Source organism: Suncus etruscus, chromosome 17, assembly GCF_024139225.1.
Source record: "Suncus etruscus isolate mSunEtr1 chromosome 17, mSunEtr1.pri.cur, whole genome shotgun sequence".
Taxonomy (NCBI): Eukaryota; Metazoa; Chordata; class Mammalia; order Eulipotyphla; family Soricidae; genus Suncus; species Suncus etruscus.
The window spans coordinates 31527489-31551531 of NC_064864.1; the positions used below are offsets into that span (position 1 = coordinate 31527489).

Consider the following 24043-nt stretch of genomic DNA (forward strand, 5'->3'; position numbering starts at 1 on the left):
GGTGCTCAGCATCCCATCTATTTCCACAGGCTAGACTTTGACAGTCTTGAGAAAAGTCTGCTTACCTCGGCATGCTGTTTTACTGCATTCTCATTCTCAGCTATCAGAGACAACAGAAAATGAAAAATTCTTCCTCGTCACAGAGTCTATAGCTGTGAACACTGTCCACGGACATTTTATGAAAAAGGGGTAGTTTTGTGGGCCTGTGGGCTGAGGAGAAGATAAAGATATGAGAATTGGCCTGAAAGTTATTTGGCATGATTCTAACTCTTGGGTGGCTCAGGACAATATGGGTACAGTAGAGCAACTAAGCATATGGTTTTGAGCTCTTCTGGACACTTTTCCTCATCCACTGGTATAACTTCCCCTTCATTTAAGAAAAGATTCCTCCAAATGAAAAGGTCATAGAAAGAGTGGTAAATCAACATACAAATTCCACGTTCTTCTATCTTCTGATGGAGAACTTTCCTGACTTCTTAGAGCTCTATGGAAAACTATTTTCATAGCTAGCCCCATAGGACCACACCTTGTCTTCTCTCTGTCTTTTATTTTCATCCTGCACTTTTCCACCACCACCTTCTTCTATAGTTAAAACCCATCATTATTTTTGCCTTTGCTCACCTTCTTGCTTATACATCTTTCTATGTACTTTTCGTCTGCTCAAGAAAATCTAAAATCTTCATGTTTTCTCCAAGATCTTCTACAATGCTCAGTGGTCACCTTTCCTAACCTAATTGTACTAGAATCTCCCCTGTGCTGGGGAAAAGAGGATAAATAGACTTTCTCTCTCTTCTTCTATTGCTTATTCTCTGTCTGGATATTTAAACAGTAGCTCTTAGAATGGCACTTTACATGGGGGAGACTTCTTCACTCAAGAGCCAGCAGGAAAGGGCTTCCATTCCCACTCATGATGTACAATTAGAGTTGGTGGTGGAATGAAGTTGGTAAATGATGTTGGTAAAAGGTTAATTGCTTCTGAACTCAGCAAAGCACGCTTCTTTCTATTTCTCTTCTTTCTTTCTTTCCTTCTGCAGCCAAGGACTGTGTTAAGATCTCCTTGCAGAACCTCTCCAAGCTTGCAGATACTCTTCCTGCTCCTGACGGGAGCGAGGCTGTGAATCTCATCTTGACTTTTGTGAAGGATTCCTACCCCATCTCCTCTGCTTTATTCTTTGAATTTGAGAATGGAGAGGGCTACCCTGTGCTGCTCAAAGTGTTACTTCGGTAAGTGGCTAAATTTGGTGTGGGAGAATCCCCCAAAGTCTAGGTTTTTAAAATCATTGGGGATGCTTGGAAAAAATACAGATCAAGGCTCCTTAGAATGCCTTCTAAAATACCCATCTCTCTAGAATAAGGCCAGAGAGAATTCTGTTGATAGTCATACAACATAAAGTCATATCTGGAAGCCCCTTCCTTGAGGCAACAATGGAATTATTTAGACAATAGTTTAAACAAGGTCCATTGGCTGGTACATACTATATGTAGACTTAGTAATCTGGCAGCCACCTGTTATCTCTGTATTGTGTGAGCTTTCTGAGATCGATGTAGGAATTTTCTCTGCCTTGGGGTTGGAAGCTGGAAAAATGTAGAAACAAAACCCTGAAGAAGCAGCATTCTATTGATGAGGCAAAACTGCCTTTGGAATACCTCAAGGATGAAGCTCAGTTGCCCAGTTTGGCACTTGCTATTGATTATATAGTGGCTTCCTTTCTTTCCTCTCACAAAACTTTTACCTTCCTGGCATTTTGGGTATCCATTTCCAAATATAGGCCTTAAAACTATGTCCTAACAAAGGCCTGGTTCAGCTAACCCAAAATTACTTCCTCCACTTGCACCATCACTTGCTCCTTCAACTTTCAGTTAGAGTTGGGTATCAAAGAAGCCATGAGGTGGAAGTCAAAGCATTTGCTTGGTGATACAAGCTGTCCCACTAATTAAGGGCAAGACTATATATATTCTCTTGGAAGATGTTTTGTAAATATGTGAGGACCTTTTCTCAGGGGTGCCATGAGCATTGTACTTTATAATCCTCATTACAGAGTCAGGCTTCTAGTCTGGAGGAGACTTGGGGGAGTGCTGAAATCTTCCAGTCTTGAGAGTGTAAGAGGATGGGATTAAATGACAACACCCTGAGGAACTTTCTCCAGTGAACAGTTAGATTGAATGTTCTTAAGGGTATGAGACATTGGCTTTCAATTGAGGACCATAACCAACTTACTTCCAGTGAGGTTTCTGTCATAGCTATTTCCAAATATATATTTGGTTAAATCACTGGTAGATTTGCCCAGTCTCCTTGTCAGTGGCAAAAGGGACAAGTATAACTGGAAGGATGTGATTTTATCCTTAGGGTCTCTTTTGTTCCTTAAATTAACACTGACAGCATTTTTTTCCTCTGAATTTGGCAGTTAAAATGAGTTAAGGTCCCCTCCCTATGAAGAGATTAAGATGGTCCATTGCTCCATAGTACTAAAGACAAAACTGAGACTCACCTTTGAAAGAAACACAAGGAAATCGAGTACAGTCTGATTATTTTGATGCTTGTTTCATTGCTCTTCTGAAGCATGAGAATTCTTATTTTACTTCAAGCACACATCTTTTGAGGCGATTCATTCGTTAAAAGCAAACAGCTGTTCTCTGTGTCTCTGCTTTTGTATCTCACACCTGTAATTCTAAGATTGTTGACAGAAAGTGACTTAACTTGAACATGCACCTTACTTTTGGGTACTGACTTGGGTGGAGACCTTTCGGGTCTTTTCAGCCCAGCAGTTGACATTGCACTTGTGAACAGTACTATGAACAAGCATAACTGCTATAAAAGAGAAGTCTAGGGAGCTGAACTGTTCTGTTCTCACAGGTATGAGGAGCTAAATGAGAGCGAAGAGGACCCTCACTTGGAGGAGCTGCTTGGGCTGGTGTTGTGGTTGACAACCTGTGGGAGTACAGAACTGAACGTGTTTGACAGCATCACTTACCCACAGCTGGAGGGCTTCAAGCTTCATCAAGAGACTTCCGGTGGGCCATTTTGTCTCTCTAGGAATCCACAAGCTTTCAGACCCATGACTGGAAAAAATGTGATAGCTCATGGAATGTGTCACAGACAAACTTGTCATGCCTTTAAGAAGATTCCATGTCTTTAAAATTTCTCATAGATTTTTTTTGTCAGATATCTTTAGTGGAATTTAGAGGATATATCTGTTCAATAGAGACAAAGGTTTTTCTTTCATAAAGGGATACTTTGATCACCATCCCAGACTGGTATGACTTTCTCTGCTTCATCTGCTTACCCAGTGGTACTGGTGGCTCTGAGACATGTTCCTAGGCAAGGTGTGAGAGACTGTTACTGGAGAGGTTGGTTGATTTGATCAGTTAACTATGCCAACATGTGCTCACACTTCTTGTGCAGTAGCCACTCTGCTCCATGTTGGGCATCGCATAATCATGTCAGGGATTCCCTAAGTATATTCCGCATATGCTAAGTCATCATCTACAGGAAACCAGCTAACACAGACTTCATGCACAGTGATGATACCAGGCAGGAAGGCCAGATCTGTCTGTATCCATCAGAAAGCTCTGCTTAGAGACTCCCTTTGAGTAAGTTTTTAAAGTTAGGTGTGAGTTGTCATAGTAAAAGGAAGATGAAGTTTCAAGCCAGAAAATAGAGCCTGGGGAAACAAGTGCTGACGAGGAAGACTGAGGAAAAGAACACAATTCTGTGTCAGTCAGACAGCTGCATAGCTACAGGATCCAGCCAGAAGTAACTAGATAAGGCCCCAGCAGACCTAAGGAAAAATGGGTCAGAGAATTTCAGAAGCAACCGGTGTTCAAGGACTGCAAGTGTATGGTCTCTGAGGTAGTGTCTTTCCTGGGTGAAGAGATGAAGTCTTAACCTTTGAGTCAGAGAAAAAGGAAAAGGGTGGATTCCCAAGGTGTCTTTATTTAGCAGCTTGTCTAGAAATGAAACTGACTTTGCTTAGTAATCTTTAACCTTATTTGATTTCAATTGATTGAAATCAATCTTTCAGTCCAGAACTATCCAATGGAAATATAATGTGAGTCTCAGAATATCATTCAAAATGTTTTAGAAACCATATTTTAAAAATAGAGAAGACATCAGTGGTGGGAAATGTACTCTGGTGAAAGGTGGTGTACATTCTATGACTGAAACCCAACAATGAACTATTTTGTAACCATATTGTTTAAATAAAGCAATAATCTAAAATAATTTTTTTTAAAAAAATAGAAAAAAATCAGGTTCTGGGTCACACCTGGTAATGTTAAGCTTATTCCTGGCTCTGTGATCAGGGGTCATTGCTGATGGCCTGAGTTCCATAAATAGTACTAATTGAATCTGGCTCAGTTGCATTCAAGGCAAGAACCTTACCTACTATACTCTCTCATTGGTCTTTAAATCTATATGGTGACTTTGTTTTGTTTTGGGTCACATCTAGTGGCACTCAAGGTTTTTTCCTGGCTCTGTGCTCAGAAATCACTCCTGGTAGACTTGGGGGATCAAAATCACTCCTGGTAGACTTGGGATGTCGGGGATCAAACCTGGGTCGACGGTGTCTAAGACAACTATCTCTGTGCTATCACTCCAGCCCTATGATGATTTTGTTTTATTTTACACAACATATCCAGGGTTAACCCTCTTAACATAAATTGATATACATTAATTTAGCTTAAGTTAGATTTAATTTATTGTTAATTTCACTTAAGTTAACATAAATTATTATTAATGACTTTTTCTTTTGCATTCCTGTCTTTGTGCTTTGACTTGGAACTTCTGTATGTGGTTTTGCACTCGAATATTTCAGTCCTGTGTGACCCCATTTTACGGACTCAGCCACCACATCTTGGACAAAGCGGTTCTAGCCTTATACACTTCTGCTTTTCTATGCTAAAAATAGAGAGTTTCAGTGGTATTTCCTAACAGTAATTTAAACATGTATTTTTTTTAGGTAAAGGCAGATAAAATGACTTTTGAATCATTTCTTTTCTCATCACCAGGGGTGAGTGTTAAGAATCTTCAGGCCTTCCAAGTCCTGCAGAATGTTTTTCATAGAGCCTACAATTCTGCTCTCTGTACCAAGGTCTTGTTGGCCATTAAGACTATGTGGGACTGGAATGCCCGCAACTTCTTCCTGTTGGAGTGGACACTGCAGCCCATCTCACAGTTTGTGGAACTTGTGCCCATGAAGCCAGTGCCAGTGCAGAAAGTCTTCTTCCAGCTGCTGGAGGCCCTCGTGTTTGAGCTGTGTTATGTGCCCCATGAGATTCTGTGGAAGGTGCAGCACCTAGTCAAGGAGAATCCTGATCTACCCTGCAGCCTTGTAGCCTTGCAGAGCATCATCAGGATTGTGGGCAGGGACCTGCTTTTCACCGACATCTTCCGGGACTCAGGACTTCTGGGATTGTTGTTGGCCCAGCTGCGGAAACAGGCCAAGATCCTGAGGAAGTCAGGTGCTCCCCAGGATTGGGGATGGGACACGGGCTGGTGTTGGTCAGTGTCAGGTGGGCTTTATCTGTGTGCTATTTATTAATGTAAAAAATGGATATGCCCCTGCCACCTGCCACCATCAGGATCAGAGAAGGAACCTTTGAGGTATGCGGCTGAAAGAGTAGCTACTGCCATGTTGTTTGGAGCTGGTCCAAAGGAACTTTCATTAGTACATAGATTTTGAATAGGCTCAAGAACAGGGTCATCAGGTCCAAAGAATTTTCTGCATTCAGATGTCTCCTGCATTATATGTTATTTGAGTTTGTCAGTGAGGAGTCAGCAGAGGGAATTGACAGGTCTTCATTAAGGAAGAGGAAAAAGGAGGGTTAGAGAGACCTGGGGCTCTTGGAACAAGGACTGAGAAAGTATCCAAGGACCACTGATATATATGGCTGGGCACCACCATGCTGCTAGCCCAATAGGATCAGTTGCCAGGGCTTGCCAACCCAGTTTACCTTTTCTCAAATCTTTCATGTTTTCATGTGTTCTGCTAGTGGAATTCTTTGGGCTTTTTGGCAGGTTTCTTTACTCCTGTCTTGTCTGACACCCCTTATTCCACAATCTTCAAATAAAATTTAGGGAATGAAGACTCTCTCCTCTCATATTCTTAGATTTTCCCCCCATGTGTTCATATCTTTCTGAGATTTTATCCCAAAGGAAGGACAATGAGACAGAATGCAGTTACTTACTTTCTCCAACTTTTCATCTCCCTCTCACCATACTAGTTGGAAGGCTTCTGCCATTTGGCTTTTTAGCAGTTAGTCATTTTGAGAATTTTGCTTCAGCTTCTAAATAATCTGTCAGGCTATCTGCTTCCTGTGCCTATTAAAGGGGAAGGGACCGTAAGGTATACTAAGCTTAAAGACTGGGCTACAATTATGGCTGAATGTAATGTAGGAGCAGTGATTCGGAGCAAATTATTTAACTTCTAGGAAACTGATTGCTTTTATGTTAAATGGAGGAGTATAATATATATAGTCATAGGCAAAGTGTTAGAAGTAAATGAGAAAATACTAACCTATCATGCCTAGTATTTAAAAAAAATAACAAGAATATTAGTTGCCTTATATCTATAGGCTCTCTGCTTCTGCCTGGAAGACTGAGAAGAGGATGTGAGCAAGATCTTTTAGAGGCCAGGAATGACCTAGGCCTCCCTGGCAAAAAATAGCAATTTACAAATAGGGTTGGGACTAAAAGTGAGGAACTTAATCTCCAAGTATGAGGGTCTCTGGGCCAGGACTTGGAGAGTGTTTTGCTCTGTTCATCTTTCTATTCTTTGGTCTAGTCATTTTGTGCAATATTTCAGTGTTATAACTGCAAATTGTTTTTCAGTTACTTCATATTGGATTTGCTTTTCAATTTATGACCTTTTACAGGGCAATATGAAGTATTTTGTTTTTGTGAACTGTCGTATCCAAATCTTGCTTTGTGCTTTTATTGTTAAGCATTTCTTTGCTACTTTTTTGTCTCTTGGGTTTTAAACTCTATTTTTGTTCATTCATCCATTCATCCCCTAATTATGGAATAAACTTATCATTTATGCAAAGTGCTTTACTGGCACTGGGCATTTAACAATGTTTGCACAGGTCTCCACTCTAGAATCGCTTGTGCCTCTTCATATTGTAGAGGTAAGCTGGCCATCCTCCTTTCTTGGTATGATTGACATTTTCTTTTATTTTTTTCTCTTTCTAACTGTTAGTCTTTGCTATTTATTTTCTTCCACCACCAATTTAAAATCATATTTATTTGTTTAGTTTGTTTTTGGCCATACCCGGCAACACTCAGGGGTTACTCATAAATCTCTCCTGACAGGCTTGGAGGACTATATAGGATGCCAGGGATTGAACCCAGGTTGACCGCATGCAAGGCAAATGCCTTACCCACTGTGCTATCATTCTGTCTCCTGATTGGCAAATTCTTAAGTGTGTGATGGGAAATCAAGGAGACAGGGATTTAAATGCCACAGCTATTGAAGGTTCCTAAATAGTACCTGAAAACCAAATTTATTAGCATTGCCTGGGACCTTATTTGAGATGTTCATTGTTGGAGCCCACCCAATACCTTCTAAATCAAAATATCAGAGGATTGGACACAGTGTTAGGATTTTGACAAACAGCCCTATGGAAACTTTGATGCAGTCAAGTTAGAAGACAACTGTGTTAATGGGATGGGGTTATATGTTATGACTGGGGATATGCACACCTTTATAATAAAAACATTATGTTAATAGTTCCTTATGAGGAGAGATTTTGGGTCATATTATGTACATTTTATTTTAAGAAAATTTTTTCTTAAAATGTCAGGAAGTATGGAGTCCACACCTGGCATTCAGGATCCAGAAAAAGACCTCACCTATGTGATGCTGAGAACTGTGGACACGCTCCTGAAAGGCTCAATACGGAATGCTGGTAAGGATGTTATCAATTTATCTTGTTAAATTGGGTGGAAAATTATTATTTCCAAGCTATTTATATCCCTATTTAGGATGAAAGTTTTATCTAAGAAATAACACACTATGTTGTGGTTGATTTCTATTTCAACATATGTTAGATAGTTTAGTCAACACTTAAAAAATTAGGTAAAGAGATGTCCTAAATGTATGAGAAATAGGGCTTCTCTTTACCAAGTAAAATTCATTAATATACTTCACTGACTCTTGGCACTTTTTATTTATAAAATATAGACAAAAAGAAAGAGCTAGTTACTTAAAGATAAATAATGATGTACTTCTAGTCTAGATCATACTGTTGATCAATAAAATTACATCAGTGGTTTATGTAATTTGGGGACAACTTTAAGTCTCTCATAGAGAAACTATACCACAGTTGATAGATCATAGATCAACTAGCCCAAGTGTGAATGTTATTTCATTATGGCATGAGATTCCTAGGGATATATTATAACAGATTCCCTGGAAGTTCTGGCTAATATGAAGATACATATTCTTAGGTTAACTTTTATAGATTTATTTAGTAGCCAAAGTCAAGTTTTACCATCTATTTTAAATATTCTCCAAGGAACCCTGTATGTTGGGAAGCATCCAATCCATAACTGGAGAAATTAGGCTTTATGGAATTGACCAGCTCAAATTTATATTATAATATTTAAATGAATCAGTTAGAAGAGTTACTTCCTGGTTCTTATTTCACATATAATTATCTCAAATGCCGATCGTGGATAAAAAAGTTCTTTTTTTCCCTAATTTTTGTTATAACACTGTGATTTACCAAGTTATTCACAGTGCAGTCCTTTCACAAACATAATACAGTCAGGAATTAAATGTTCACACATCAATCCTACTACCATTGTGATAATTTCTTCACTAGTATCCCCAGTTAACCACCCACCATTATAAAAATGCCTCAAAACCAGCATGAAAAATTGACTTATTGCTTGTTACAACACAAACACACCTGGAGATATCAGGTGGAGATATCAGGGCTGGAGATCCCAGCCCTGACTGTTACCTGGAAAATATCAGCAGTCCTTATTTTCTTATGGAGCGTGAAGGCAGATCAGGATCATTTTTCTGCTGGGAACATGGTGGTGATTGGTGGGGACTGCCAGGAATTAGAGTTGTATGGTAAATTCAGGAGGCTTCAACTTCATCCCATTTCAAATTTCATACAGATTTTTTTTCTTGTCCAATTTCACCAGAGAGGATTTAACTGCTCGTATTATATAATTTCAGTTATAGATTGGGATTCTTTCAGTCAGAGGATGTCAGGGATGGCATTAGGTGGTTCTAGTAGTTTATGCAGAAAGGGTAATGTGTCTGGCTCCTTTATGAGGAAGCCAGAGATAGTCTCTGTGGACAGGACTATCTGGGAGGTATCAGCAACCACTGTTTTCTTCTGCCAAAGGAAAAATTTTTAGTAATTTTTTTTAAAATAATAACTCCAGGCACATTTATTTAATCTGTTCTCATAGGAAACTGTCAAGGAATTGAGCATATTCTTGACAAAATTCTGGTTTAATTTCAGGTATTTTTTTTTATTAGAATTGTCATTGCCTGAATGAGAAAATTATGTGTTAATTAAGGGCAGATGTGTTATTACTTAAGCTATATATCATAGTTTCCTAAACATTATTTACTCCTAAAGTATAATCATTTATTTTTTCCAGAAACAAATACTAACAACAGTTTTTAATTAAATCTTTTGTGTAGAGTTACTTCCTCCACACCCTCCCCACTGCTTTTACTTTAATAGCTGCTATGAATTTTGAGAAAATATTTCTAGTAGGCAGATAAAAATTGGAACAATACAAAATAATAAACTGTTAAGATAAAGCTTTTCCTATTATTGAAATCAAGGCACCAAGGCCTCCATCACGCTAGCCCTTTCTTCTCTGTCTGGCCCCCAGTTGTCCTGAAAGATCATGGCATGGTGCCCTTCATCAAGATCTTTCTGGATAATGAGTGCTACCGGGGACCCTCTCTCAGCATTTTGGAGCAGCTGTCAGTGATCAACTCGGAGGAATATATGAGCATAATCGTGGGTGCTTTGTGTTCGTCCACACAAGGGGAGCTTCTGCTGAAACTGGATCTGTTGAAGGTGATTTAAAGTCCTCCTTTGTATTGGGCTTGCCCGTGGGTATAGTATAGGTGTCCCATATTTGTCCAGACATTCACTGTGTTTTACACATAGGGCAGACTAACTCCTAAAATACATACATCCCATGTCGCCAAAGGTTGGACATGTCATGCTTTCTTTTTAAACTACCATGCAGTCAATCAGTAATGTGGGAGATATAATATTCATGGTCAGATGTTATGGAGCATCTAGTCCACCTAACTCTTAAAGGAAGGGTGAAAATGGACAATAGTACAAGACACAAGGACTTTGAAAAACATTAACTTTGGTTTAATTTTGGAGGGGAGAACTTTGGACAGTATTCACTGAATGGATTTGGTGCCAAGAAATGTAGTCTAGTCCTTGGCTATACAGGTATTTCCCAGTAATCACTGAGGTTGAAATGGGACTAAAACCTTAATCAGTCATGCCCAAATAACTCCCTTATTTACTTGGTCATCATCTACTGTGCATTCACAGATTACTAGACTTGAGACAGAATGCTTAATACCTGGGGCCAAATGGGATGTATCCTTTGCCATGTGAGATCACAGACTAGAACTATTCATAAGTAAGTGGTAACTGCAGTGCTTAGGTGGGCAATAAGAGAAGATAGCTCAGTTGAACAGAGAACCAGGAGGTTCTGTGCCTGCCTTGTTTGAGGCAGGTTCACAGAGGAGAGAATATTTGAGTTGAATACAGGAAGCAAAAGGCAGTCAAATACATGGTAATGGGCTACAAAGGAAGAAGTAAAACTACGATGTTACCTATGGGTAACCATGCAGAGTACATGTTCTTGGTTTTGTAATCATCAACTATCTTAAAACAAAGTTGATAATGAATGTCACTGCCATCAGTGCTTTGTATTTTCAGCTTTTGCAATCTTGCTGCTATTTTTTTCTTTTTCATTTGGTCAGGGTGAGTTTTTTTTCTCTTAAAAGTATATATTCTGGGGCCAGAGTGATAAACAGTGGGTAGAGCATTTGCCTTGCACATGACTGACTGAGGTTTGATCCTCAGCATCCCCATCTCTCCCAAGCTTGCCAGGACCATTTTATATATAGTTCTTTGTTTCTTTGGTTTGATTTCATTTTAGGGAAAAACAAATGTAAGAAAATTATCTCAGAGTTCTGAACCTTTTATCTATATGTATACATCTAGCTTTATGTAAAATAAATTAATGCATGTGTTATTCAGGGAGATGGTTTTGGGAGCTCTGATTATATATGTGATAAAGTTCTATATAATAAACATGCTTGTGTTTTAAGAACACGCTATACTTGAGTGTGAATTAAAAATTCACTAATTGGGTCCAGAGCAATAGCACAGTGGGTAAGGCATATGGCCAATCTGGGTTCAATATTTGGCATCCCAGATGGTCTCCCAAACCTGCCAGGAGCAATTTATGAGGCAGAGTCAGGAATAACCCCTGAGCACTGTCAAAACCAGAAAAAATAAGTTGATCTGACCACTAATCTCAAACCATCTTTAGCTGTGCGTTTCTTACTACAAACCTTGCAAACATGTAGACCACAGCATTTTGTTTATTTTACCCATTTTATTTCTCTGTGGGGTCCATGTCAAGTATTGAAGCAGCTATGCTCTTGTCCTGGGGCCTAAAACTGCGCAGGAGGAGAGGTCTATAAAATTATGAACCAATTTATCATGTATTTCTTAATAAAAAAAGAATAAACCAGAGATCTAATCATAGAGTCAAAAGTCAGTGAAGGCGATTCATATGAGACAATAAGGTAAAATTAAATATCTTTTGAAAAACACCATGTCTCATTATTCTGTGAGATGATGGGATTGAGAGTATAATAGAGACTGGTACAGGGAGGAACCAAGAATAAATAATGATTTATAACCAGAAGGACCTCAGTATTACATGGTTCATTCATAGTACTCTGGCAGAGAAATGTCCTAAGAACATCTAATACTCAGTGAAGCTGAGGTTGAATCAGAGTTGTGACTTAAAATTCAGCTATCAAATCAAGTCATCTGCTGTTTGTTGCATTTTTCCCTTCATATGTCCATTCAATGTGATTGGCATAAGCTTTATTCTGATAGGAACAGAAAAGACAAGATCAAAAGTCAGCACTTAGTTTTTGTATTAAGAACTGCCCCTTCTCAACACACACACACACACACACACACACACACACACACACTTTTTCTTATATTTTACTAGTGGAAGAAAGTTTCATTTTCACTTTGCCAGTTTTCATTGTTTCGATGCCTATTACTGACAAGAGTACTCTGCTTTGTTAATGGAAAGTTCGTCTTGTTCTCTCCAGAGCCCAGGGCACCTTATTGGAGTGTTCACCCTTGGGTAATAGGAATGAATTTCTAGAATTAGCACTGTAAAGCCATTATGATGTTTTACAGATTCAATATCATTTCAGAATCATGCTATCAAGAGAGAGCATCAGGAATAAACACTGTAAGCTTATTTAACAAAATAATCTCTTGCATTCAATGTACTTACTGTCTGCTCCCTGGGTACCATGTCACTGCTGGGCAGCCAGGAGGATGCCCAGAGCTGTCATGGTTGTCCCAGGATCAGGAGTATTTACTGCTTCTCCAACGGGCAAAGAGGAGTGATAGGCCTAAGAACCACTTCCAGACTTGTTCACCATCAAGTGACCTGAGCAGCAATTGAGCTTTTGCTAGAATAGGATATCAGACTCACTTGTTCTAAGTCATCTTGGGACCCCCTTGAAACGTAGAGACAAGGATGTGAAATTTGCTTTTCCTACGGGATCTTCTTTTTTAAGAAGTTGAAAGAAAACTCTGTGTGAAACATGGGGCCCACAAAATGTGCTAATAGTAGAATAAAGGGCAGCGAATGAGGTCTGGGGACCTCTGGAGCAATGCTCCTTACTTCCCTCAACAAACACTTGCTATGTCTGAATACATTCATTCCATGACCTTTGTTCCATTTCCCTTTCCTGGGGTAGAAGTGAGAAGATATGCCAGAGAAGAAAATTGTTCCAGAAACGCTCGACTTAGAGCAATAGTTTTCAAAATCCAGGTGTACTTTCATACCAACACAGAAGCACATGTGACTTCATTACTTTATTCTGGCAAATGATAACCAAGTTAAAGAATAGTGTAAGCAAATGAATTTTCTCTCCACGGCCGGTGGGAACATGATTGGGTTATGCACAAATTCAGATTGATTTGCTAATATACATTTAGCTGTTCAACTCTGAGCTTAATCGCATTACCCCACCAGTCTTCCAGCATGACACATGGAAAATTATGAGGAATAACAAATAATAGAATGTGAAATAAATCCTGTTAGTTCTAATGTAGTTAGCGCTTTGCAGCAGACATCTATTTTATAGATTCAAGCTGGAGGATTACTAACTCAGAAACGATGACATGGTAACTGAGTTAAGGAAGAGAAAATGTGCTTAACGCTGACCTTTCTTGAAATGTGTCAACCCTAGCCTGATTACTTTGACTTCAGCTGATTAAATTTACTCCCTTCTCCAGATTCGAAAGCCTAGGTGATGCATTATCCTGCAAAGTTGAATGACAGTAATGGAGACCCTCTTCCTAGGTCCCTGGTTCCTGACAAATTGTTTCCCAAAATAGTGCCGTATTTATTTTCTTTTATGATAGGAATGTTTCTCTTTAGTTGCTATGAAATTAAGCCTTTGTAATTGGATATTGGACTCTTTATGACTCTGCAAATATGAAATTAACCCCATCCCAAGAAATAATAGAGCAGTCTAAGTTCTAATGTGATTAACCCCATTTTAGATAATGACTTTGAATTTAATAAATCAAACAAAGCAACAATTAAGGATAGCTAATCCTTCCTCACCCCCCCCCCCAGCTCCCAACAAGAGGAGTGAAGATTCATCTAGGAATTATAGGGGACAGATCCTTTGCAAGTCACATATCATACTGAGGACTGCTATTGGGTTACTCTTTCTCTTTTAAAAACAAATAATCTGTTTTCAACTCATTTTAAATTATGGAGGGCTTTTGAGTACCCTTTGGTGTCAAATTAGACAACAGGAAAAGGCATTCTGAACAAAGAAGTGAGTTCTAGTGGTCATCCATAGCTCAAATGATTGCTTATTATTTGATGGTTTTGTTTTTAATCTTTATCCCCTTTTTACAATTGTTTTGGGAACATGTATATAATAAACAGAAGAGCTTTACTCATTCTATTGCCCTAAACAACCTCTTTGTGGTTTTAGGGGCCATTGCATATCTTCACATACATTTAGGTTTAACATTTTAGATTTGAAGGTTTCCTAATATCTTGTGATTGATTTTTCATGGCATGAAACACATGAACAGGAAGAAGCACATTAGATTTAGACATTGAAATGCCACCTAAAATATATGTGTCTTTAGGATTTTACAGTTTGGCAGAAAGAGATAGCCAGAACTACAGATTTTTTGTCAAAAAATATTGTCAGGAGTATGCTATGCTATTCTTAAAGGAAAGTTACAAATGCAGAATATAGGATGAAGTTTCTTTCACATCTAAGTTTCTGAGTGGGTGATAAGGATTAGCAGTCACGACGATGCTCTCTGTCTACATAAAGGAAGGTCTGGCCCATCTAGAAAGCTGAGTGCTGTTTCAAGAGCTTTCATATTTACTGGTCACACTTCTTGGAAGAAAATGGTTTCATAGTATCTATGCTCCTCTTTAAAGATGTCTCTATAAATGTCAATCTTTCCTAGATTGAAATCAAATTCAGAAGTACTTGGGTGGCAATTTCACATAGAAAAAGGGGGTTATCATTGCCTACTTATAATATTCACTTTTGAGTCATCTCTCTGAAAACTCAGCTTCCTTAGACTCTATTATCAGATTCTGATATAATCCTCCATAAGTGGATGGCCCCAGTGCTGAGTGTTTTGTAAATAGAAACGATTTCTGTGTATGTTGAATTGTAAATAGAAACAATTCAAGGTCCCCACTCCTGTCCTCTAGTTATGGTAATTATTGAGCTCAAGTCATGCATTTTTTTTTTTTATAACTGGTACCAGATCAAATGACCCATTTGGTAAGAACAGTTTTTCTGTTCTTACCCTTTGTAGTACTCTTTGATTATCTTGACCATAATAATAGACTTTGGCCTTTTTAGTGGTCTCCTAATAATTTTTGCTTTATTTTACTTTTAAGTTTCTCAGATGTTACAGGAGGTACCTTGCTAGCAGCTCGTCTCATTGCTCTCATCTTTGAAAGGCTATTTATCTGGGTGCTTTTACTTAATTCTGGGTTATTTTGATTTCTACCCAAACTTGGGATTTTCTGCTCACCAAGTTAGCTCTAGGTAGTAGGAAATTATTTTAGATGTCTAATTTTAGCCTTAAGGATACACATTCTGTTGTTTCATATAGGTTTCAGTGTTAGGTTAGTATTATTAGAGTTTTAGGATTAGAATATTCTTCCCCAAATTGGGGAATTTTTCCCCTTTTGAACTCTGTTTTTAAACATCTTGGAATTTACTCTCAATTATGACTTCCTAGTAGAATATAGTATATATCTTCTTTACAGCGTAATAATAAAACCATAGGATTCTTAGGAAAACACATGTAAGATGACTGAATCTTAGTGTCTGATACAATGCCTATAAAAATTAATGTTTTTAAAGATAAAAATCTTTTAGATATTTGAAACTCAGAGTTTTAGACATTTATTTTAATCATCCATAAATTTTTCAATTTATCTTTAGCTTCACATCTGGCCCCCATATGAATTTTTAAAAATAAAATTATTTTCCCTTTCTACTCCCATTGTTGTTGTTGCCATAACTAGGATAACATACTTGGTGTGGTGTACCAGAAATTGTTCACTTTGGGTTGTGGGTCTGGAATACACTCAGCAAGTAGAGAAGTTTGACAGGGGTCAAACTCATGACCTCGTGCTGACAAAGCATGCATTAATATCAATGCTTAGTATTCTAATAAGCCACATCCTATCTCTTTGATATAAATTTTGAGTAACTTCAATAAAGTGTGACGTGTTTTGGCTGGGGATTGTGAGAGGGCTGGGTGAATACTCAGCTAGGTTGGTAGAAGTGAAGGAATAGAGAAAGCTTTCTGGAGTACAGCCAATTATGTGTCTATACTAGCACAGGATTTAGCAGTAGTCACATAAAAGAAGGAAGTAAGGGGCAACCTACATTAAGAGGAACAATATTGAACAATAATGTCTCTGAACTGGCTTCAGAAGTCAAATTGGCTTACTGTTCCCATGACATCGAGCATTGAGCAGGGAAGAGACATGGTCTCCCTGAGAAGGGATGTGATGGAATTCTACATTATATGTTTTCATCCTGGACTCTGCTTATTCTTTTCTTCTTGGTATTTTAGTCTCTACTCCGGATCCTAGAGACTCCCAAAGGCCGTGCTGCTTTCCGTGTGTCCAGTGGGTTCAATGGGCTGCTGTCCCTGCTTTCTGACCTGGAGGGATCTCTCATGGAGCCTTCACTGCAGACACTGTCCCCTAGTCAGATTCTGGACCTTGTTCTGCACACACTCTGTGCCTTATCTGCAGCAATGCACCTGGACCCTGTCAACAGTGACTTCTTCAAGAGGAATGGACTCCATGAAAAGCTGGCTGAGGATCTCTGCTTACTGGGCTGTTTTGGGTCTCTAGAAGAAAAAGGAACACCACTGCAATCCTGGGCTGACATAAAGGCAAGGCCACTGACTGATTTGCTGAGTGTGGCAATTTCCTCTACCAGCACCTTTCCACTCAAGATAAAGAGCTGTCTTCGGATCCTTGGCTTTCTTAATAGTATGGCCAATGGCACCTTGCACAGGGATCTGAAGGAGTCCCTGAGGGATGAGCAGGAGCTAACAGCAAATATTCAGGAAGAAGAAGCAAGCAGTGACCCCCAAGGAAACATCAGGCAGTGGCCAGACCAGGAGGAAAGGTAGAGCTTTGCTGCCAGCTTCCTTGGCTTTTCTCCTGCACATGTGTAATAGGGATGAAGGAAAGGCTACAAATTGGGTATACATAAAAGTCAGATGATTTCCCTCTCTTTAAGTTACCTTAATTTGACTGCAAAGAATCACATTAAATTTCACTCCCCACTGGGGGATCTGGCTGAAAACCAATACAAATTAATACAGGCCTAGGGAATGCTGTTAGGTCACACAAGCCTGGGAGGCTTACTCAGTTTTGGGAATGAGGGACAGACTCTGCCAATAGGCTCACATTCTCCATTGGCATCTCTACTCCCAGGCTGGGGAGTAGGCTTAGTATTTGTGCCTGGCTTGTTGTGTGGGCAACCTTCTCCTAGGTACTGTCAGGAGTGGGATAAGGTATTTTTTACTTTTTCACTTATAGGATACAAACTTTCATATTTTTCCCAGTCATGGAACTCTTCCTGCTCCTTCCAAATGCCTTCACTCCCCCAGTGAAAAAGAATAATGGCTCTTCTTCTCAATGAGGTTATACTTATGGAAACCAGTTTATACTTTCAGTCACATAGAGCAAAATACCACTAAATCAAGGAGCACAAAAAAACAACCCTTTCCCCCTAAAACATTTTGGGAAAAATAAAATAACAAATCAGTGGTAATTGGTATTTTTATTCCTTCTCTTGAAGTAAGAACACAGATTAATATTGCAACTTCCTATTTTGCCAACCACTTCTCCATGTCATCTTCTCTTGAACCCTCCCCATCAGCCCCCATCTGGAAGATATTGAACACTTTTATACAAAGAGCCTCATTAGCAAGATTTTGATGATAAACAGGTGGACATTAAATCTCCAACTATGAGATAATCTCTTGATTGCTCTTGCTTCATTTTGGTTACACCTGATAAAGAGTTGGTTTTCTAAACCTGCTGCATAAACCAACTTGCTTAAGATGTAATTATTGCTACATTAGATTTACTAATGGTTCTTTTTTTGGGGGCAGCAGGGCACATTCAACAATGTTACTTCTGGTTTATACTATTCTTAGGAATGGCTCCCTGTTAAGGGATTGAATCCCTGCTGGGATTGAACCAAGTGGTCTTAAACGTAAAATATAAACTCTAATTTTTGAACCATCTCTTGGATCTTGACTTGCTAGTTTTTAAGTGGTCTTTAGTTTATGAGAAAGTTTGTCTTTCACACTTCTTTCTTGGCAATAGTCTCAAATGAGGAATATGAGGGAGAAGGGAAGAGAGAGAGAGAGAGAGAGAGAGAGAGAGAGAGAGAGAGAGAGAGAGAGAGAGAGAGAGAGAGAGATCAAAGAGAGATGTGTTTGAGGGAAGGTAGGCTTCTCCAGAGGGAGACAGAGTTACACATCTCAGGTTGAGATACAGCCAGCTAGAATAGAACTATTCCTTTCTTTACTATTTTCAAGGCCAATTTGATGTTATAAAAGAAGGAATGCATAGCAGAAGTTGGATTGCATTGATGCTCATCTCTGGGAGGACTGATGCAAAGATGATTCTAGTTCCTATCTATGTGAAAGAACTTTCTCATGAAATCTCACAGATTCGTTGTTTCCTTGTGAGAACTATTATGTCAATATTTTTTTGTCCTATTTTTGTCATTCTTGGAAAGTTGTTTTCACAGTTGTGTCCTCATTTTATCTAAAATTCCATTTAGTGGCTTATGGCTATTCATAATACCTTACAATTTTTTTATTCCTAATATTATTTATTTGTATGTTCTTCAATCCCTCCCTCCTCCAGGATCCTACCATTCTGTGCAGAGAGATACTTATTATAGTCTCCAGAACCACTTTTCACTATTTATTCTCTCTAAAACATAATATTTTATTTCTTTCTGGAGGGGGAGTTGCTATATTCAGCAATTCTCAGGGATTACTTCAGGAATAATTACTGGTGGACTTGGGGACTCTATGTGGGGCCAGAGATCAAACCTGCATCTACTGAAGCAAAGAAAGCATCTTATCTGCTGTACTATCACTCAAGCCCATTATTTTTCAGATTTTGTTCTCATTATTCTCATCAACTTAATTTGAGTTTATTCTAGTATACATTAAAAAATTGGTTAGTATAATTTCCAATGCTCTTTGAGTTGTAAATTTTATTGTAACTATACTACTTTAGCTGTATCATCCAAATTTTATTTTATAATTTTTATTTTGACCAAAGTGAATTACAAGTCTTTCATAGTAATATTTTAGGCACATAGTGACATTGAATTAGGGGCATTTCCACCACCAATGTTGTTCTCCCTCCACCCCTGTTCCCACCATCATCCCATATCTCCCTTCTTTACACCTGTGGGCTGCTAGTATAAATGGTCCCCTCTGTGTCTAGCTTGTTGTAGATTGAGTATAGATTCTGTTGTCATTGGCTTTGAATTTGGTATTTAAGTCTGATCATTTTTTTATTTCTACTTAATGTTCATATTTTAAATTAGACTTTCATTATCATTTAGTAATAAATAATCCCTAATGACTACCAGGAGGCAGCTTGACTCTTTTTAAATTTTTTAAATTTAAATTATTATTTTATAAAGTAAATTTTTCATGATTTTGATTTTAATCATGTTCATAATTCAGTTTCAGTCATACAATGTACACTACTCTTGACTAGTGAATGTTTTCCACCACCAATGTCCTCAGTTTCCCTCCCACCTTCCCTACTGCCTGCCTTTGGATGCTGTTTGGTTTCTTAAATTTCTAATGTTTTTGAGTGTTTTTGTTATCTATTTATTATTAATTTCTAAGTTATAATCATGCAAAAAAGGTGGGGGTATGAGATTAATCCTTGAAAGACAGTGAAGCTTGACTTTGTTCCCCCTTCCCTGCCTATTTTCCCATCAGGTTACTTTTTATAAATGCTCCATGAATCATTAAAAAATGAATATCTCCCAATTGTTAGCTTAATCTTCTAGAATATCAGGGGTCCTCAAACTTTTTAAACAGGGGGTCAGTTCACTGTCCTTCAGACCATTGGAAGGTCTGACTATAGTAAAAACAAAACTTATGAACGAATTCTTATGCACACTGCATATATCTTATTTTGCAATGAAGAAACAAAACAGATACAAATACAATATGTAGCCCGCGGGCCATAGTTTGAGAACCACTGTAATCTAGATCAAAAATTTTAATTATCATGTTCAAATTTTGACCCTATTTGTTTACTAGGGAATCTCCCAAGCCAAGTATCTCCTCCTTTCTTGGAAAAATAGGCAGTTGTTTATTGTAAAGGTCTGATCTGAGTGTACAGTGTTGCTCAGACCCTGCAATGCCAGGGATTTCCCAGGACACCCAATGATATGTGGGTGTTTCCTGGCATTCTTCTGTGATTATATATGTGGTAGGGCCTACCTGCTGCATGTCGTGCAATAACATTAGCCCCTGTACTATCTCTCTGGCCCCTATTTAGTAACTACTATATAAGTAGATTAAAAATAAATAGGTTAAGCATCTATTATACAGTTAGTGATATGCCAATTTATATTCTGCATTACATGCCAAAGCTAGCTATTAGAATGACATAAATTTACTTTCTTATGTAAGTCTGTTATATCATAAATTTCATTACATTGTGGCTCTCTTTATGTATTTACTATAATAAAATTATTTATAATAATTTGATTTAGTATTTGCCCAGTTTTTGAAATTATCTTTTGAGCTTGCTGTCATTATTTTTGGTTTTAATATATAAATAGAAAATAACTATTCTTTGTTGTTAACTTCATAAGTTTAAAAATATTTAGTGATACATTATTTCTGCTTACATTTTTAATGACTATTAATATATTAGGGCTGATTTTTACTTACCTATTTTAAGGTTTCTATTTGCCCTACTTTTATTCTTTTGCTCATTTCTCTCATGTTCAGTTCAGAATTATTTTTCTCATCCACTAATTTGAAACTATGCATATGATGGTTTTTTTTTTTCATAGGGACCACCTGCAACAGTGCATTAGGGACTGCTAAGGTTCTCTCCAAGATACTTGGCCCAGCAGTAGTGTTGGCCTGAAGTCTCAGTGCATGAGTCTGGCAATGCTTAGAGGGCTATGCTGTGCCAGGGTTTAGACTCAATGCCTTGAACATGCTGTGCATGTGCTGTACTATATAACTAGTTTTCTATGATTAGTCTTTTGAAGGTTTTCTAAAAACAATTAATATTCAGATTATAGTATTTAACTTTTCATGCTTGTTTTCTCCTCCTTTTTTTCTTTCATAGATATAGGAACTCTTTTTTGTTCATATTTTATTTTATTTTTTATTTTATATGATCAGTTTCTTTATTACGAAATAAGTTATCAAAATTCTCCGGTTTAATAACATTTTCTGTCATGTATCTGAACATTTGCGACTTTTTAAAATAATATTTTATGTAAACACCTTGATTACAAACATGATTGTGGTTGGGTTTCAAGATATAGGAACTCTAAAATATTATTTACAATGCAACTTCAGCACTTAAATTAATCTAATTTGAGCTAATCTATCAAGCGAGAAAATTTTTTATTTAGGCATTACATAATATTTAGATGTATCTATGAATTTTTCAATATTTGTACTCCTAATTCTTGCATATGAGATTATTTTCCACCCATAAGTAGATTTTGATAAGAGAAAGGAACAAAGGAAAGAAGAAAAAGCAAAAGAAAGCAGAAAATTAATTGTTCTTTACTTGAGATTTACCTGTGATAAAGTCTCTTAGTTTTAATTTGTTTGAAAATATATTGCTTTGCTTTCTGATTATGATCAGATAGCTTTGCTGGGAACACATTATAATTGTCAGTCTTTTTCTTTTTTGCACTTGAAACCATCTTGTTCTAGCTTCTGAATCCCATCGATGGCAGAGAAGTTTATTGCCTCTATATTCTCTTCCTTTGAAAGTAATCTGTCATTTTTATTCTGACTGCTTTAACAGACATGCTTAATTTTATTATAATGTGTTTTACATTATTGAAACTTTTATTCTGCTTGAAATCTTCTGAAACTGATAATTGATGCCTTTTCTGAATTCTGGATATTCCCATTTCTTCTTACATTTTTTAAAATCTGTTCTTTCTAGTTTTTTCCCTTGGAATGACAATGTGATGATTGATTTACTTTTTTCTTTTATCTCATCTTTTGACTTTATCTTTCACATTTTCCAATTACTTTGTTTCAGTGTTCTATACAATCTCTTTTACCTCTTTCAACATTATTGAATCATTTGTTAACTGTGTCTGTTATAATGAGTAAACTAGCTACTTAGGTATTAAAAGTTTAATTTCAAAGATGATAGTTTATAATTTTAGATATACAATTAGATTTTCTACCAAATAAAGTTGAATTAAAAATAACCTTGCTCTAGTTTACCTCTCCTTTATTTTAAAAACATAATTCATCATGATTTTTTTTGTTTGTTTGCCTGTTTGTTTTGTGCATCTGGCTTTATAAGCTGCTGTTTCTGTGCCCATCGCTGATGGTGACTTGTTTCTTTGTGGTTCATGAATACTGATGGTCAGGATTGCAGCCCATTCACACTGAAAAACTTGAGGATGCTACAGCTGCCCTTGTTGAGTCAGTTTAGGCAGAATTCCTGCTCTCCTTTTCTTGATTTGTCCTGGAGAGAATTATCTTTTTTAAAGATTCCCTGATCTCTCTATAGTATGGGTAGTGGTGATGAGAATGGGAATCACTGAGGAAGTTCCTGGCCTCCTAGACAGTATTCAGATGAACCTGAAGTTTCTTTATCGAAACTCATTCAACCTATTCTATCAACTCATGGTGGGCAGTAAAGTATCAAATCCAGGAAACATTAAGAAATGGTACAGTGTGATAAAAATTCATTGACTATCTTGGAGGTTGAGCAGAAAATTTTTGTTTTCAATTTAATCTTGTCCTCAATATTCAAAATGAAGAAACAGATTGAGAAAAGATAATGAACATGTCCAAAATGCAAATATTTAGTAAGTGACAGAAACTTACTTGAACCCTGGTCTACTTCCAAAGTGTATGTTTGTGTTTGTTTGTGTTTATTTGTTTGTGTGTGTATGTGTGTGGTCTTTGTGAATTCTTTCTACTTCTGAATATTTTCCCAATCAGAGTGATGATTGGACTTGTGTTCTTATATTAGTCTATAGATTATGATCTGGAATCCAAGTTTAGATGGCACCAACATTTATTTTTATAGATTAATTTTTATTTTGGATGCCATCCTGATTTAATCCTGAGTAATTTTTAATGCTTGAATATAATTTAAAAAATAAAACATTTTCTTATTAAAAACATCGTGTAAGTGGAAGTAGAACACAATATTTCCCTGAGAAAGCCTGTGGGAGAAAGAACAAGTTATTGGACTAAGGTTGGGAGAAAGAGTGCACATTCCTGTCCTTCATCAAAATGCCTTTCCAGGAGTGAGTTAGTTCAAGTCCTATATATTCAAAGTGGACCCTACCTTAAAGGAGAAAGGCAGAGACCATAGACCTGTGGCTCAGTTTCCCATGGATTATTCCTTAGAGCCATCATTACTTTTTTCCAAGCTTTTATTTACTGATTGGAATGAGGGATAAAAACACTATTTACTTTAAGGCTATTGTGTAATGAGAACTGAAAATTATAATGATGTAGTGCTCACAGCTATCATAAATTAGCTCTATGTACCATTGATGTACCTGGACTATACAGCATTAGATAGTTTAATCTCTGAGGAAATGATGATTAAAGCAACATGATTTACAAAGTAGAAGTTTTTAGGTATTATAGAATACATATTGGCATGTGATTTCCAAAATATGGTATACTATGTAATCTGCATAAAATATACATTTATCCAATAGCATACTCACCCTGTACACTACACACTGCACATTTACCTATATTGAACCATTACATACTCCCACTACCACCCCACTACCTCACTTTTCACATATATACACTCCACATATATATATCTGCCATATCTACTCCATGCATACACATTGAATGCACATGACATATACACACTAAGCACTAATCACACATTTCACACCCATACACATCACATGCCCTCTTACACACACTATTA

General features: G+C 37.4%; 1 protein-coding gene across 1 annotated transcript in view; it reads left to right on the forward strand.

Annotated features, from left to right (window-relative positions):
* Positions 1–24043, forward strand: part of WDFY4 (WDFY family member 4) — a 239321-nt gene that overhangs the window by 23622 nt on the left and 191656 nt on the right. Inside the window, exons 6-11 of the mRNA XM_049790636.1 lie at positions 1035–1224; positions 2855–3012; positions 5008–5460; positions 7801–7905; positions 9863–10053; positions 16420–16985. Coding sequence (XP_049646593.1) covers positions 1035–1224; positions 2855–3012; positions 5008–5460; positions 7801–7905; positions 9863–10053; positions 16420–16985 — 1663 coding nt within the window. The remainder of the gene's footprint in view (positions 1–1034; positions 1225–2854; positions 3013–5007; positions 5461–7800; positions 7906–9862; positions 10054–16419; positions 16986–24043) is intronic.